General features: G+C 37.0%; 1 protein-coding gene across 4 annotated transcripts in view; it reads right to left on the bottom strand.

Annotated features, from left to right (window-relative positions):
• Positions 1 to 19,149, bottom strand: part of CDK6 (cyclin dependent kinase 6) — a 137,354-nt gene that overhangs the window by 63,589 nt on the left and 54,616 nt on the right. For all 4 annotated transcript variants that reach the window (XM_027639241.1, XM_027639242.1, XM_027639243.1 and 1 more), the window contains exon 4: positions 16,146 to 16,313. In XM_027639241.1, coding sequence (XP_027495042.1) covers positions 16,146 to 16,313 — 168 coding nt within the window. The remainder of the gene's footprint in view (positions 1 to 16,145; positions 16,314 to 19,149) is intronic.

Raw genomic sequence — 19,149 nt, forward strand, 5'->3', positions numbered from 1 at the left:
ATCTAGCTGCATTTTTCATAAACTGATTTTTTTTCACAGACTGGTGAAAACTAGCTTTCTGGAACTAGGTTATGCACCGACTTTGGTCCATTTAACAAGGTCAGACTGTTTATTCTTGACCAAATTCTTTCCCACTGTAAAAAGGTACTTTTAAATGCCACATTCCAAAACAGTGCCAGTAAGTCAATGAAGCATATTTTCCCACAAGAACTGATACCATGCACAGGCCCCTTCCTATTTAATTCTTCATGTTTAAATTACATAAGGTGCAAGATATCTTTAGTGTCACAAATCACTTAAATCTATCCATAGATTACTGGCACTGAATCTGCACGGTGCCAGCTGTGCCTTTATTAACTTAAATAGTTCCATTCATTTCAGAGCAATACTGTCTGAGCAGCATCAGACAGCAAGAAAGAAACTAAAAGACATTTCAGTACAAAATTTAAATATAAAATAAAAATACGATCTACTGCAATAGCCACAAGAAAATGTAAACCACTAAACATTTCTAATTTTTAAGCTATGTTTCTAAGTTTCTGGTTTTCATTTTATAGGAATATAAACATGTAAACAAAATTAAGGAAAATACCATCACATTAAGAAGATACATGTCTACCTCTAATCCTCTCTGTTTAGATGTTATATTGAGCATGTTTTGAGATGTTTTTTCTTAATGTAACAAGGTACCCAGATCAACCGAGGACACTAAATTGCATACCAAGATTTTAGAAATTTCCAGTAATCCTCTTCTGCATTTTAAGAATGACTTGATTAGTTCTGACCTTGCAAGCGCAATACAAAGCAGAACTTATAAGAATCACACAAAAAAATGTACATCCAAATAAAGCAGGGTTAAAAAGCATCAGCTACATATTTGTTCTGAGATGTACTGCCATTGAAATTACAGTACCAATGGTGGAAGTATATTCGTTGAAGTGACCAATAATATATTTTCAAGGTAGCCAAAACTGCCCTGCCTCTAACTAAGAAATATATATTATTCTAAAAGAATATTAGAAGAAATTTACTCAAATACTCACACTGGAAGTGTTTAAAGTACAGAAAGCATTTAGGCACAGGAAAGTCTGTTTGATTATACTTTGATTTCAATAGAACACTTGAAATATACACCACACTCCCAGATTAAAAAAAAAATAAATCAAAAGTTCTCCTATATGTTTTTTCACAGGAATTTCAACAGGACTCTATGCACTCTTACATGAAATCCATGCCACTCTCCTTTCTTGCACTTCAAGAACTCAGTCACACTGTTCAATAGAAAGCATTTAAAAAACCACCAAAACAACTGCATTTCCGTGAATGGTTTTAACATTTTGTGAAAAAAACCTACTTAATTTCCACATTTTGTAGTCCACCCTGTTAAACAGCTATAATTTTCATTCGCCATCACTGAAGAAGTTGCCAGGCTTTATGCCAGAGTGAACCAAATAACTACTTTGACTGTTCCATCAAGCCAGTCAGTAGAAGTGGTGCTAATACCAACTAGCACTTACTTGTATGTATCTCAATGTTACTGATATTCCAAGTAGATTAAAAAACGTTATGTAATTATTCTCTGAAAACTATTGCCATGAGTGGTATTATGAGGTGTTTATACCACCGTAGAAAGCCTCAACTGATTTATGGTACTCCCAAATTAAGGTACACCTTGGCAACTCCTGAGAGATTACATTTTCAAGCTTGTACTTTTCTTTTAGGGGTATTAAGATTCTCACAGACTTAGGCCTTGCATGTTCTTCTGCCCAAGATGTTTCTGCTATGTATATAACGATTATACATAGACAAAACTTCCCATGTTTTTCAAAGACACAACATCCTCGGGCTGTATTACTTTACAGTATCTTCTGCCTGAAAATTTAATCAAAATAGGGGACTCATTAATTTTTTTAAGGTTGAGTGAGGAAGGGCAAGAAGGTATGAAATGATGATAGAAATCATGTATTTCTTTGTTTTGTTTCATAAAAAAGGTGTAGAAAATCCTGGGTTTTTTAACAAATCAAAGAGGAGGATATAGTTTTCGTCTAGGACTTATTCCAAGTACTCCACTCGGAAGCTCTCAGCTTTCTCAACACTTTGCTATATGTGTTTCTATTGATGTCTGTATGTGACTTGTGTGTCTGCATTTGTGCACTGCTTCCCATTGCTTCTCTCACTCTCTAAGATATCTTATCAAACACCACTGGCTCTTCCGCATTTCCATTCATATTTCAGTCAGACCTGCTCACCCACATAGCTTAGATTCCTAAGTGGCCTTGCATGTGTCATGTATTTTGGGTGATGGTTCATATTATTTCAGCTATATATTCCAGAAAAGTGCTTATTTGCTTTTACAGATTTATCCAAAATATACCACTGCTTTTATGCTTCAGTTAGACTTCATTTCAGAGGAAGCTGTCTCAGCTCTGCCCATATCTTGATGGAATCCTTGATAATGCAGTTCTTTATGACTCACCAAGAGCTCAAATGGTAATGGTACCAGGATTGACTTGGGCTGGATTCATCTCAGCTGACTTCAGATCTGAGTACCATGTAGATGTTCACATCTGAACTTGTCACCCTCGACAGCCAGTGGAAAGAAGTAAGTTCTTCTGGAGTCTGAAACAGCTGACCTATGTTAACTGTCTTCTTAAAGCTGAGATAAGTCACTAGTGATTACACTGATTAGGAGAATACTTTGATTACCACTAGACTACTTACTCAGTGGACTAGCTTAGAGTTAGATGTTTACACTTTGTCAGATAAACCCCACTTACACTATTTCTATGTCAGGAGATATTGATGTGGCCTTCCAAGTCCCTTTACAGTTCTTCCGCCTTTGTGCTTTTCCTTTCAACTCTTTCTCAGATATCTCCAAGAGACAGATTTTGCTTTTAAATAATAATAGGTTGTCTGGGACATACCCTGATAGTTTTATCCTAACTAGGAATGTATCACTATTACAGTTTTTTCAACTTCCTTTTGGCAGCATGCATACATATTTGATAGGTGCTCAATGGGGATTGGTTGGACAATGCTGAGTTTGCTACGGGAACCATTTCTTGACTTCCTATTGACCACTCCATTTATTCAGGTCAGCATTGGACAGTAATACACTCTGAATTTCTTCAGCATTGATTTTTATCCCCTAATTTCTCCTATCCCTCCGGGACAGTACCAACTCCCCCTTTTTAAAAGCTTTTGCACATGGTATAAGCCAGTGAGCCTTTTTAACTTATGAGAGGTTATTACCAACTTTTCCTCAGAAAGAGATGAGCTCTTTGGACAGTTTCTGCATCAACCAAGTGGTCCTAATTGCTGACTCCTGTAAGGAGAACCATGGTCCCTGCAGATCCATGCAGTGTGCATGATATAAATGTAGATCATTAGCTCATACCTAGCCAAAATGAATGTTGAGACATACTATAGGTTTAATGACTTCTGTATGCTATCATAATGAAAGTTAGATGATGATTCCAGTCCCTTTTGTGATGTTCTACAAAGGTACGCAGCTAAACTCCTGTTTTGTTTGAAAATCTTCAAAATTGCACATTCCTGACATAAATTTCCTCTTATGCCTGGGATGCCATAACTAGTGAAGAATTAATTAGACAGCAGTTCTGTTCCTGTCAGGCCTCTTGGTTCCTTGTTTTGTGGTATCTTCAACGATCTCAAAAAACTGCCTACCCGTAACACTTTGCATTGACTGACAGGCTTCTCCATCAGCAGCTGTGTGTCTCACTGCTGCTCTCAGTGATACTGTAGCCAGTTGGATCTATCTTTCTCCTGGGAAGAAACTTCTTTGCTGTACAAGTGCATAGCCTGCACTTGTTTTCCATTTTCTCTGTGCCCTCCACTGAATAAAATTCTTCCTCTAGGTTAAAAAAGGGATTTCCCAGTCCCAAAATGTGCAACAGTTCAACAAGCACAGCTGAATCTTTCTTTAACTGATACCTGTAGTTATCACCTGCTGTTTCTCCACACTCCTTGTTGATTCTGTATGTCATCTTTAACTTCCAGACTAATACCATCTGCTATCATCATTTTGTTACTCAAAGATGATATTAAATTCCACATGCCAAACAACTTTTCATCTCACATATCACAATGCTCTTGTCTGGAAGTTTTTAACTGAACAGGGGATCATTCCAGCTGCCTCAGTGGATAAGCCATAAACATCCATCCTTCTGTGAACTACATGAAAGGAGAAAATAAAACTTTTGAGGTTTCTTTGCCAACATATTCCTCATGGTTCCACTTAGGGTTGCACTTGCAATCAGAACTTGACCAAGGCACATAATCTGTCCTATCCTCAAACCTTCCCTCATACTAACGACAGTTAAGATAATTTAAAGATTTAAGCACCTCTAAATGTCTGGATTTTGCTGAGTGGCATAAGTTCCTTCCATACTACTGCGATCATCATCCAAATTTGTGGTGTTTCTGTGTCAATACTGCCATGGAATTGTAAGCTCCAGGATTTGTATTCAGTACAAGTGACAACAGCTTTGAAAGTGTTTTGAAAAGGGATACGCAAAGAGAGAAGAACTCCTAAAAACTATTTCCAACACTGAAAATTAAAAAGTCTTACTCTTTTGTTAACTTATACGGTTAATAATTTTGCAATAATTTTGCAATGTTGGTTGATGCATAAATAAACATCTCTGATGTTCTGTTCAAATGAGTGGCTGTAGAGCTGACAGCTCTGTAGAGCTGCAAGTTTCTTGTCTTCAGCAGAAACTCCTCCAGTCACAGACTGTGTGTGCAAGGTAAAAGACTTCTTTTGGAAGCAACTCACTGTCCACTAGACGTTCTTCCTCCTGTTCTGCAGAACACAACATCTGTATTTTCAGATCATTTGTGCTAGGAATAATCCGGTTAAAAATGTTTCTTCCAAAACCAGGTCATTTACCTTAAGCATAGCAGAAGAATCAGTGGAGACAGGAGAAAGAAATATCGTGGACTGTCTTTTCCACTAGCTACTGAGCTTGTCCCAGCCAAAGACCCCTTGCTCTGAATTGCTTCTAAAGTTTTTTTTGAGGTTAGTGTACTTTTCCCTCCATCCTTTGGACCTCCTCGACACTATCTACTTAGTTAAGGTGAAAAGCAAGTACTGTTGCATTAAGGGTACTATTATTCACTGTAATAAACAATAACTGTTTTAGGATAAAACTATTAATTTTGGATGACAATACCCATACAAAATATGGTGCTGTTGTTTTGGAATCATAGCTAAGGATAAAGCCCAAGAACTAGCTGAAGGCACATCTCTGTCTCTACATATTTCTTCAAAACTTATTTCTTTTTTCCTGCTGGTAAACAATGAATGAGGTGTTTACATGGCAGGTTTCCATGGTAACAATCTTGCATCGGGCCCACATGGTACAACTTATATCTTTGTTAAATCAAAAAATATCTCCTGCTTCCTAAGACTCTACTCTCGTTATTCCTCTATTAAATCCACAACATGACCTCAGAACACAATCAGCAGGAACTTGCATGCGGTTGTTTTACCTCTTTTTTTGCATCAGTTTTCTCCTGTTTCTGTGCTTCCTAGATTAATTGCTCATGTTTTGTAATGCTAGTTTGTGTTGAGTTTTTTTCTTTTCATCATCTGTTCTTTGTCACTCAGGCTCAGTAAATGATGAAAACTCTGATTCTGTTTCAAATCAATCTGAACTTTAAAAGCAAAAAATGTACCGAGTCTTCAGATAATATGCAGTCACTCCATTTTTTTATTGTTTTTTTCATCTTTACTGGAAAGCTACTACAAGATGCCGATGTCGTTACGATAGTTGCCCCGGAGAGCAGAACAACTTGCTGACTGCAAACCAATTCTCCACAAATCAGCTCTTCTATGCTGATCACAAGTTAAAGGGTGTTTCACAGACTATCTGTAGAACAAGCTTGCCTTGCATTCATTGCAGAAATAGCAAAATCCAGTGCCATGGTTAATTTATCTGCTCCTTTAGCTGTTCTAATTCACACTCACATTCTACAGACTCCATTTTCAAGTTCAGTTTTCCCAGTTTTGCAGTGGACAACTTCTATGTGCATTTTAGAACAATCGTTTTATTTTCAAATCTTCTCCATTTTTTAGCATGTCTCATTCAGTAACTAACTGATGGTAAGATTTGCATATTTCATAGAACCATACATTTTACTAGACCAATTTTGACTACTGCTACTCATCTGACAGACCTAAACAAAAACTCAAGGCCCTGCCTGTACCTCCAAGGTTTGACTTTCAGTCAGGAGCAATCTACTGAACTATACTGGGAGTTTTTAATATATACTAGTATGTCCTATCTGGTTTTGTAGTCTTGAAAAGCATTCTGCAATTATCTTCCATGGCACTTATATTTAACTGAATTATTTCTTAATCTTGGCACTTAAGTGAATTTTTCCTGTTTTATAAACCATAGTATTTTTTCTACTTACAAACAAATACAATTTTTGAGATCAGAATCTCTTTTTCCATTGTCTTTTAAACAGAATTGTTCCCCTAGAGTTTCAGACAAGCAAATTCTGCTGCAGCTGTATCACCTCAGAGATCTTACAGATCCCCAGAGTGTTTTGGCTTCTTTGCTTTACCTTGATTGCAAAACCCAGTCACCATCAGGCTCTGTGGTATCTGTGTGTTGTAAGAATGCAAGTGTCCCTGGGTGTCTCTATCTTCTTCCTCTCTGTAGCTCTTAGTATCCAGCCCATTCAGAATGATGCCTGTTCCTGACATATGTATCATGGCCTAACAGGAGGTTTGAACAGCTGTGGCTGAGTATAAATTTTGAAACTCTGTCAGAGCCAGGCTACCTAGAAAGGCTACCAGAAGTCCTCCTTTCTGCTGCTTTTCCTCACCATACCTGTAGAGTACAATGCAGTCAGCTTCCCTGGGATTTTCTATTATTTGAGCTGCAAAAATGTAAGTCTGCAGGATGCACAAAGTAAAAAAATCATAAACATCAACAGTCTCCTGGCAGGTTCATTTTTATGTCCAGGTGTTTACTTCCACAGTAGTCTATGTTTCTGCTTACTTGCACATGCTGATTCTTCTGCTCAAGTCCTTGTTGAAGATTATTTTTGTCAGCTACTTCCAAGTTTATCCAAGCTTTTCTGGCATCCCCTGTTTCATGGAAGGCCTTCTGTCCAGGTTTTCAGAAGTCAGGTTGCTTGTCATTCACTGATGACTTGCCAGGTTCATCCCATTTCCAGATGGGGGAACATTGCAATTAGACTTCTCACTCCATCTGGACTTTTTCAACTTGCTGTACCAACAAGGATGCAATTTTTGCTTTCAGATTATCTTTCATTACTACTTGTGAAACCTTTAAGTTGTTTTTTTTTCTTCTTTAGTGAAGGGTCTCTCTCTTTTCTATCTCTTTTTAATTCTTTCTGCTTTCATGCTAGCCTTTATTTTAACTGTAGCCTCCTTTGGTTTATGAGACCATCTCCGTTATTTGCTCTGTCTCAATAAAGTCAAGTAGCTCAGCATTTCTTTCTTTGGTAAAAGAATTTTGCTCTGACATTTATGCCAATCCATCTGGCCTGCTGAAAGCTGTTTCCTTTAAGAGTGGAGCTCGTGATGCGCATTTCTGACAAAGCTGACTATCTTGAAGGGGTAAATACAGAGATATGGAACTGGAATGGACTACTCAGCCACCAAGATTTGCCAACTGCATCACAGAAATTCATCAAGCTCCTTCTCAAAGTCATTTATATTTCTTGCCTGCACTGGTCCTACTATAGGCTGCTTCAGAATCTCACTATTTTGTTTTCTAACTTCCTGTCAAAAATTATTTAAGTTATTTAAAGTTCTGTAAGTTAGTTTAACTAGCTCTCATGCCATCATTGTTCTAATGTGTTCTCCCTCTCAGGGTCCTTGATCATGTTTTTAGATATGAATTGTATCTACTGTTATGATTAATTTTGTTAAATTAAGTCAGATTCTTCTTGCCTCACAGAAAAGAGTGTCCCCTGTTCCCTAATCATTAGACAGAAATGGCTGTTCTTGTTCAAAATCATCTCTCAACCACACAGAAAGTAAACTAGTATTCTGATGAACTAATTTGTGTTGTGACACCAGTATTTTATTATTTCTTAGAAAATATCCTACCTATAACAGTCTAAAATTCCATTTGCTCTTTTCGTTCATCTAAATGGTGACTCCTAGGTTGCATGAGATCTCTGCAGATTGCTACCAAGTTATTTGTAAGATATTGAGGAATTTATCTTGTAGCTCAATAATCCTTTTAGTGTAACTTATCTTCCTCCTCTCCAAATGTTGAAGATGGGAAGTCTAGAGAAATCTAGTGGATTTCTCTGGTGTCCTATAATTTACTGCAATCTGGAAAATCTAGGGCTATTACACTTTCACTATTTATCAAATGATATATCTTACCACATTTTGCAAGGATGAATGTATACAGAAATATGTAACTGACTTCTTTAATGCAACTACAGGGTCATCTACTACCCATCAGCATATAATAACAAATAATAGGATGGAGTTAAATTAAGAGTGGGAAATTGAAGGCTAGACATCAAGGAAACTCTCTGAGAAAGTTTATACAGAGGTTTTGGAACAGGTTCCCATGGGAAGTGATGGAATCCATACTTCTTGGCACATTTGAAATTAACAGAGGCAAAACATTAGAAATGACACAATAGAACAATCTTGCTAGTTTCACAAAAGGACTGGATGATTTCTCAGCTCTTCTCATTTTGACCTCAAGAATTCCATACCACCAATACTGAGCAAGTACTAAATACTGTTAGGCTAAGATAAATTTCCTGGGGTGTACCTTACAAGAGAGTTCTCAATTAGAAATATCTTCTACAGCAGGACTTTGGCCAGCGCACAGAGGAAATTTATGGTTACTTCCCTGCCACAGCAAAAATGTGTCAGTGACTCATTTTTATTACACATTAAGCCCTAAGAGCATTTCTGTCAGCACTGTACAGACACCTGTCTTCACTCTGGAATAGCAGGAGCTCCAAGAAGAGTATGCTGTTTTGTCTGCTCCTCTTCCTTTGGCTGTCTCACATTCAAGTACCAAACAGGCCCATGCCTGTTTACTCAGTGTGCTCTGATAAGAGCATAACCTGAGGCTGCATTTTAGTGTTTCAGGATGGTTTGAAATTATGTGGGAACAGTTTTGTAAATACACAGGGAGAGACCTTGTCAAACAATCAAATTGTTTTTACAATCCAGCCCACTCAATTATCACTGGGAGTAGATGTAAAAACAGACCCACTTAAATCAACAGAAAAATAGTACAAAGATGTAAATTACTGGGTGGGGGAAACGCAACACATATTTTTACATCTGAAAACAGAAGATAGAAGTACAGTCACACAAAAGCGGGATGCTCTTTTATAATCTAGAGAAAATACGCAGTAGTAATTCTCTGCCTTCCCTTTCCCCTTCTACAACCTCTGTCCCCATTTTTTAAAGCAGATTAAACACAGTCTGTTCCTTACAAATTCAGTTCTATATCCTACAGTCTGCTCACCAGATATTTGTTTGAAAACCATAATGCAGTTCTATACCATTACTAGCAATGTATACTGTATCTTATTACATGAAAGAGAAAGAGGTCATTTTATCTTCACATCAACATGTGAAGGCCTATTTGCACTGAGTACATTTTTCTTGCATCAACAGAACTGTGCTGTTGCAAACTACCACCAAATTTCACCCTAAAGTGAAAAGGGTATGACTCAAAAAGATAAGAGGATAATATTAAGTAATATTATCAGGTATCAAATTTAAAACAAAATATAGAGCTTTTCTCACAGTGCCAAAGTTAACTGCAGCCCAAAGCAGAAATGGTTCAGAAAGTAAGTAGATTACTTTATGGAAGATAGGTACTTGAGTAATTATTACAGAAGATGATCCAGACACAAGCTCCAGCACTGGAAATTGCTACATTTCTGAAAGTTGATTGCTGAAAGCTCTTTCTTACTCTCCTTCATAAGCATCCTCTGTTGAACATTATCCTTTTATAAAGCACATAGTCAAACTTTGGCCCAACTCAGCAAAAACTTCCTTTGTTCTGATATGAACTGTGCTCAAAGTTGTGCCTCTTTTCCTTTTTTTTTTCCACCAGCACAAGGTAAATTTATTCTGCAAGGCTGCACTTGTGCAGCTGCAGGGCTGCAAAACATGCTCAGCTCAGTATGTACAAACTCTCCTCACATACTATATATTCTAATGTTTGCAACGCTGGAAAGGAGTTTTTGGGCACAGAAAATAGTCGCATATGGAGCCAATTTGCTTGTTTACTGTGAAATAATTTACTTTCTTTGAAAGATTAAAAGATAGGCTTTTTATGGTTCATGATAAACCTGGGCCTGAATCAGAGCAGAGGGTTGCATTCCCTGCATTCCTCACAGGTCTCAAGGGTGAGTTGTGGCATCAGCTGCAGAGAACAGCACAGAGTCCTGAACCCAGGCCTTGGCACAGAGTTGGTAAAAAATACTTCAAACATTGATACAGATGCCCTTAAAAGTTTTGTTACAGTCAGATACAGAAATAGCCTTAAATGAACCAGTAGCTGGTTCATTTAACATCTTCAAAACAGTGTAAGTCAGCATGAGCTGTGAGGTTTTGAAAAACATTTCCGCCTTTGAGTTAGTTATTTGGGTCCTTAATTGAACACTTCAGATGTGGTTTCATAACTGACTCCAACAAATCTAAGACTGTGGTGTCTAGGGAGTGGATGACCCCATCTTTCTGCTCACTCTCCTCTGTGTGCGCTTTATTCACGTGGCTGTGCAGTGATTTGCATTCACTAATCCACCTGAAAATTAACAACTACCTTTACAAGGCTCATTTTCAGTCTGATTGCAAGGGAGCAACCACTACTGCCGATGTGAGGGAAGTGATGGGAGTGCATAGTCAAAAGCAGGACCACCCTTTTCAGCAGCAGTAGAAGTGTTATATCTACATATGCCAACTGTGAAACAGCACCCGTAGATTATCTCTAGGATGTGTCTCTAAAAATAACAATCTTGCCATAAATCCTCTGTCTCTTCATGAGAGCAGCTAGTACTGCTCTTCCAGACAAGCCTTAAAGACTTTAAAGTTTCTTACGATGGCCAACAAAAATTAATAGTTGGTTTTGAAAATGATCTTATAAGATCATAATGCAGATGAATATAAGAAACTTCTAATTTGCTATTTCTGTCCACATATATTTCCATATTGCCCTTTGATTAATATTGTGACAGAGAACAACCTGTTTTGTCATTATTTTCATATAATTCTGAGCCCTCTTAGGGAACATCTGAACTGAGTGACAGCATCATAAATATATATAAAAATGTTTTTAGCCAGCTGCAGACTTTACTGTCAATGTGCCAATAATGATTTGAGTTCCTAAGATGACTCCAGAGATATATGACTCATTTTATGTGATGGAAATAACTTTCCTACGGGGTGTTGGGAGGATGCAATAAAGATCCCTCCAGATGTTAAAATATCAGAAAAAGTAACTTTTTTTCACAAAGCCAGATACATGGACTTGTTATACAGAACTGTGTATAACAATAAGCCAATAATTTTAATCATACTGCATTCCTAAATAGCCTCAAACTCGCAGCAACAGCATTGACAAGCTCAAAACCACATATTTTGATCCACTGGATGTCTGTCTGTGACTCATTTTCCTTTTCAGGAACATTTGGGTGGACTGGAAAAATGCACCATAATGAAAGAATTGGAGATGAGGGCCTAAATCTCACAACAGCAAAGGCTCAGTGCATACCAAAACAATGTCACTTCCACCTATCAGAGGGAGGATGAGTTATGCTCTTATCAAATCATGTATGAAACAAAATCAAGTATCACCATACCAATATCATTAGGACACTCTTTAACATAGCCCACATTTTCACTTAGTTTAACCAGTGGCAGGTGGTTGCCTAATTTCCACAGGTCTCCTCCTGTGTTTGATGATAACTGTGAACTTTAAATAGATTGCCAAATCAGGTCCATTTAGGGATAGTCAACGTATCTCAGGTTAAAGCTGCTCTGCAAGACACTCCTGGTCTGCTGGAACATATCCAACATAGGAATGGGCTGTGCAGGGTGTATATGACATGCAAATAAATATGTGGATTTTGGGAAGCACAGGAAGCGGTGACCACAAAAAAGGGAAAAAAAGAGACAAAACCAAGGCAACGCAAAAGAAGTTCTTTGCATCGGCTCTCATCAATCATATTGGCTCAGACAAGAGTTAACATTTACATTATTTACTAAGAGGTGGCATTTATTAGAAAACTACAATCAAACAGTGGGCAAAAAACAGGGAAGTACTCATTCCTCTTTGAAAGAGGCTTTTTCTATCTTCTTTTGTTGCTGTTTTTGTTGCTGTAACTAATTTATATATTTATATTTACAAAGTAAGCCAGTTAGCAAAAATTATTTTATGCTCCCTTGCTACTATAACAACAAAATGAAATCCAAGTTCCTGCATGATGTGACATGTAAACCATTTGCACTGAAGTGACTGCCAGAAATGGAAAGTTTTTATCCTGAAGAAACATTGAAATAAAATGCTAGCATAATATAAAATTATTTACTGATAGCAGCTGCAGGATTTTTTGTGTCTTCTCTTTTTAAAAATCTATTTAGCCAGGTCTAGTATTCAACAACTTAGAGCATCAGCAGAGAAAGTGATGCGTTTTCCCATCTAATGCTGGGTAAATCTGAAAACAAGTGAGTTTTTTTAAAAAGGAAGACATAAATCAATTTTGTTGGAATTTCATGAGTTGCACCTAAGTGCAGCTCAGTTGCACCTAAGTTACACCTGTGGTAAATCACATATGTTTTCAAAGAAAGTATTGTGTGTTACAAATGCTTAACATTTTGGTAGTTTCACTCAAGATCCTGATGCTGGCCAGGTTTTAAAAGCTGGACAGCTTCAGCTCCACCTAGATGCCGTGATCACAGTTGTGTGTACTTATCTCACTTAACATTCTTGTATGCAATGATTCAGCTTCATTTCCTTTCTTTAAGGCAGTTAGAAGTCAATAGAAATAGATAAATGGATTACTTCTTTTTCATAATACAACTTCAGATTTTCCAGACACCCACTTGCTCCTTTGCTCAGAGAAAGGCAGAATGAAGTGCCTATTTTTCTGCACCAGGAAAAAAGTGACAGTTCATTAGCTTTTGCTATCAAGCTCTAAAATTACAGTCACATCAATCCACCTCCTCTGTCCTACAGAGCTTCTCTGTTACCACAAAGCCTATTCAAAATTTCCCCAAGGGCCAAGACCAACACTTGAAAAATAGTCTAACTTTGTATGAAACCAAAAGCATGCCTTATTACCCACCATCTGAGATACCCCCGCCCGACCTCATTCTTTCTAGTTGCTGTTATTTCAGACCCATATCAGTTCTCAGTTCGAACACAGCTGGGAGCAGTGATCTCCACCCTGCCCCCCCCAAGCCTGCATAACATTTGTTTGAATCTTTTATTCATTCACTGATAGAAATATCAAGAGGTTTCTTTAAATGACAGCAATATGCCTGGATAACCAGTCTGCCAGAAGGATTCTTTAGCATTGTGTAAATAACTGGCTGTTAGAGAGAGATTGCTTTGAAGTTACCATTTGCAGCATCCAGAGCACTTGGGCTGGATCAGTTTTTACTGGATTACTTTCATGGCAAGCTCTTTTTTTCCCATCTGAAGAGTTTCTTTGTGAGCAATGAATGAGGATGCATCTTGGGAACGATCTGACACTTCAAAAGATGATTCTTGTAGTTTATCTTGCAGTAAGGTTCTCTTCTGAAGGAAACACTGCAGAGCCCTTTTATCAATCACAATTATAGCACATGCAATGGGCCTTTTATCACTAGGCTGTCTGCACTATCACTTTCCAAGATAGGATTTTATTAGCTTTTATAATGTCTTTTATAATGCTATGTTTTTTTTCTGCAAACAGTTCAAAACAAAACTGGTCTTGCTGTAGTCAATGAAAGTTTACTCACTTCCTGGTGAATAACTACAATTTACACTATTTTAGGAATGGTAAAATCAAGAATGTCTTCAAGTTTAAAAACCAGAAATTTGGGAGTTTTGGTTTGTTGGATTTTTTTTAGTTTTGTTTTCTGTACTGAGTTTCATCGGAGGGGGAAAAAAAAAGAAGAATTTGCACACCCAAACAGGTAGACAAAGGTAAAAGTTAAAATCAGAAAAGAAAAACTGATGCCTAATACACATTTAGTACAAGTTTCTGACCATCAGTCTGTAGAAGCAATGAAGACTGACATTTAAAACCATACCACATTTATCACATTCTAAGCAACACTCCTGTGTAAGTTTCTACACACCCAGACAAAAGTTTATTTTGAAGGTGCTAAACACTAAATGTGTTAAAACAATAAATTTTTAACTTAAAAAAGCCATGGCCAATGGTTTTTAATACTTGATTATCCTTTGTCACTGAATGATTCAATTATTTTAATATTCTTTAGCATAACTGCAATGACACCGGAATGCTTATGTGAACACAGTACAAACTTTCATGTAGATAATCCTTTAGTCTGAGCAACTCTTGTTCACAGCAATGCCAAGGGTACTAGCTAATGGGTTTTAAAACATGATTTCTAGCATGCAAGTATTGGATACTTGAGTACATGTACATCCTTTAGAAAGTAATTCTGGCAATGTTTTCTTACAAGCAGGTCTTTTGCCATGGTAGATGCACTCTATTTCTTTTGACCTTCCTTCCTATGAAGGCTACATGATCATGGGCAAACTCCTGCTCCGTTCTGTAGATATTTTTTCCTTATTATATGAAGAACTTTTCAAAAACATCCTGCTGGAAAACTAACAATATTCTGCAATTTTAGCTTAAATAATTTTATGGATCAATTGAAGCTGCTACTGGTAACTGGGAAACAAAAAATTATGTCAATTCAGGAAGAACCTTTCTCTCGTTTTCTTCAAAGCTCTGTTTTGAGGTACTACATGATCAGTCTTCACTGATCTCAGCAAACAGATTCCTCCAGCTTTGAATTAGACTAAGTCCTACAGGCAATGAAAAAACCTAGTCCCAAAACACAGGTTTACATATGCTTTATATGACAAGGACACTTTCCTATGCTTAGTAAAATGATCATATAATTTTCTGTTGCTTCCTGCCTTCATTCACACTGAAGCCAAGTGTCCATAGCTGCATCACATAACAATGGGAAGACCCCTGTAGTAACTAATAATAAGAATAAATTGCTTTTTATCAACATGAGGCAGGCTCACTTCTACAATATGATGTAAAATGCAAAGAGCATCCTTTCAGTTTCTTTTCTTAGCAGTTCTCCATTTTCTGTTGTTATCGTAAGTGATACTGTCATGGCAGTTGTGATATTCAGAATAGAAAATGGAAGCAAAAAAAAATCATGAGCAGGCAACAAACCTAAATGATACCAAACACGCACACAGCATGGCTGCTCTTCAACATGCTTCAGAGATGCTGTCCCAAACTAACAGCAGCTGACTGGGGGGCAGGGCCTGCAAATATGGAAATGGGGTCAAAAAGTGAGGAGCTAGCAGGGCATCTTCAGCATTAATGCAGGAGAGAGCTCGACCTTCTGTGAGTGACCTCATGTCTGAGCCAAGGACAACCAGGAGAGCCGCTGGGAGAGGGGCATTAGTGGCAGGGGTCCTAGTGATGCTGGGGGTGCTCTTGAACAGCTAGCTTGGGAAATAGCTGTGATTTTGGCTGCCAGGTCCACTCGAGCTTCCTCCAGCACAGCTCTATTTGGAATCATTCAGTAACATACAGAAGGAAGCACTGAATCCATATTCACAAAGGTGGAAAATCAGAGCATGACAGTGCGGCAAGATACCTCGGGATCAGAAACTTCAACTCTACCTGTCTGACTTAATGTACAAAAGAAGTCACTACAGAAGCTTGACTGATGGAGTTTCAGAAAACTAGCACATACCTATCCTTCACTAATCAGTCATGATTTAATTTAGAGCCAGCAATCAGTAATCAATTACTTGTACAACGTAACCACAACTTCATTCCTGGTTGGAAAGTAATTTTTTTCAGAGACACAAGTAACTTCAGTTGTAGAGATAGTTCACTCTGCTAGGTTAAAAGAAAAAAAAAAAGCCTTGAGAACTTACCACTGAGGTAAGAGCCATTTGAAAACTGTAGATTCTTGCAAGGCCAAAGTCAGCTAACTTTATCTGCCCATTGCTGGTTACAAGGATATTTTGAGGTTTCAGGTCCCGATGCACCACACGATGCGAATGCAGAAAATCCAGTCCCCGAAACAGCTGAAGCATCATATCCTACACATAAAGAAGAAATTAATATGCAATTATCAAGAGGAAGTGCCAGGCAGACAAGCAAACTCCTTGTCATAATCTGCAAAACTGATTTACTAAATATCAACCTAAATATGTGCACAGGAGATAAAACCAACTAATAATATAAAATGGACAGGATGTTGTTACAACCAACAGACTTGAACAGGTATCCTTAGTGTATTGTTTCTAGTTGAACTGAAGCTGATTGACAGAAGTATTAAGATTAGTCAATATACTTAAAAGAAATAGCAAAAGTATGTCTGTAAATCCCAGGACAACTTTAAAAGAATGCTATTCAAGTAAAAAAAAATACATAGTAATTTTTTTTTAACTTTAAACCACACACTATTTTCCATCTCACTAGTTTATGCTTTGTCCTGCCCCAGTGAAGTGAAATTTTATCACTCATTTCAACAGGAACAAAGATCTGTTTCAATCAGAAAAACCGTTTAAATGACAAACTTCTCAGGATTTAATGTTATAGAGGGAAAAAGTTCACTTGGCAAAACCTGTTGTACAGAATTTACTGAATAGTACAGAAACTATCTTTAGATGAAAGTTTAGCACTAAATTAGTGTAATAATAATACCTAACAGTTCTCGTTTTTCTTTCTGTTTTGTTATAGTGATACAATCTTCCATGACATTTCCACAGCTGAAGAAACTATTTGATCTATACTCATGTTTTCACATTAATCTTAGTAATGTGAAAAGAATGAACCAACAGACTCAAAACCAAATACTAGAAATCCCCTGAATTCCAAATTAGAATTATAATGTCAACTTGAGAATTATATTTGCAAAACAGGCAGTTACAAGAAGATGCTGCAACAAGAAAGAAACAAACCAGATAAAGTTTATTTTCTGTATGCACTTGACTTGAGCTCATGAAACTTCAGTTCTGTGTTTGCTGGTGACATATGCCCTTTCCATAAGCCATGCAGCAGGGTGTCTGCCAATCCTGTTATTAGCAACCAATATGATCTTGGAGAGGGTGTGGCATGAAATATGAGAAAAGGGAAGAAGGATAAATTGAAGTTGGTTGCTTTTGTTCTTCTCTATGGACTTGGGCATGTTTCAAGTAAATATTCAAGGCTCTATTAAAAGGAATTATATCTGAAAAGGAGTTTAAAAATAGCTCAAAACATTCAAATTGATAATACCGCTTTAGTTGGATGCATTTTTAAGGGACACTTTACAGACACTGCTATATAATTTAACACAAAATTATTATTTTCCCGTAATGTTCCCTGATCATCTTTACAGAAAATGTTATAAAATGTATAGGTATTAAGGTTGGAAGCTCTAACCTGACCTCTGATAAAAGATGGCCACCTCTGTATACAGCCTGCTCATAAATAAATAAAAGTTTTTATTTGAAGACTCTGATGATGGAGATTCTACAGTGGAGCTATGGATGCTGTGACAGCATTTAATTATTATCACCTCTGAAGGATGGTGGTAAACCGAGAACCCCATTTCCTGTTAGCTGATGCCTTTTATTTCCTTTGCTTCCTCAGAAAAAATTGAGATCTGATAATTTCGATAACTGGTATAATACAGATTACATCTTTAAAACAAATATACAAAGTGTATTTAATCCTCTTATATTTATGTTATTTTCCTTTGCAGTTCAGAAATTTGTGTAAGAACTAGGACTACAGCTCTGTGGGTTTCATTCATCAGCAGAATTAATACATGTCCTATCTGCTCACTCCCTGTCATTATAACTTATATCAAAATTCAACAGTCTGGATCAGTCTTGCAGATGTGAAGAACACACCAAAAACATTGAAGTGTATGGTTATTTTAAGTACGAACTTAATTGTTTAATTGAATGTGGGCCTATTTTTACTTTTTTATTCCAGGTAGACATAATATTGAACAAAAAAATCATTTAAAGAACTGAAGGATTAGTCAGTAGACCCTGGCAAGTCCCTTTTTGGTGACATTTATGCACCCTACTCATTTGTCAAGTATGTAAACTCAATCCTGCAGTTACCAAACATATCAAGAATATTTTTTCCTATAACTGATGCTGGTTTTGTTTCGACTTTCTTCCTCAAGCACAGTAAACACACTTCTGCTCTGTTCATAGCAAGTTGCAAGCAGTCTTCTTCCAGGCACAGGTAAAAGAAGAAAATATTTGAAAATGGAAAGTGATATATCTTTCCCTTCATATCTTCATAGGACTCAAGAGATGAATATCATTTACAGAAGTTCTTTTCACACAGAAAAAATGAGATGTGCTGCAGAAAAGTGTACCAGGAAACTGTAAATTTAAAAGGTGTTAGAAAGAAGAAAAACTGAGGGGGAAAAAAATGCTGTATTTTCTCTTCCAGGAAATCCAGAATTAGTCCATATAGGCTATTCTCTAGTATTCATTTTGGACTGTTGATTATGTTTATTACTTACCATTACAGGTATGAACAGATTTCAGTTTAAAATTATGTTGGAAGAACAGCCCGGAGATTCATGTGTGTAAAGAAGGATGCTTGGATGTAAAAAGACTATTTGGTATTTTTGATTCATTTTTGTCCTGTTTTTAAATTCCCAGCAACTTAGAAAAAGAGCAGAAGCCAAAATCATGACATGGGTTTATTATTACGCATTTTAAATAGAGTCCCAAATAGTACAGCCTAGAATTTGATACTTATTTGCACAAATGGATTTTCAGTACCAAAGCAAACAAAAGAGAGAATTTTAAATTGGTTTTTTATCCATAATGAATGATTAATTTTGTGCTGTACACAAGCCTAGTCAAAAACCATTAGGCCTCACATTTGAGAAATGATTTCATTCTCTTGCTCAGCCACTTG

This window comes from Corapipo altera, unplaced genomic scaffold, assembly GCF_003945725.1.
Source record: "Corapipo altera isolate COAL_440 unplaced genomic scaffold, ASM394572v1 44, whole genome shotgun sequence".
NCBI lineage: Eukaryota > Metazoa > Chordata > Aves > Passeriformes > Pipridae > Corapipo > Corapipo altera.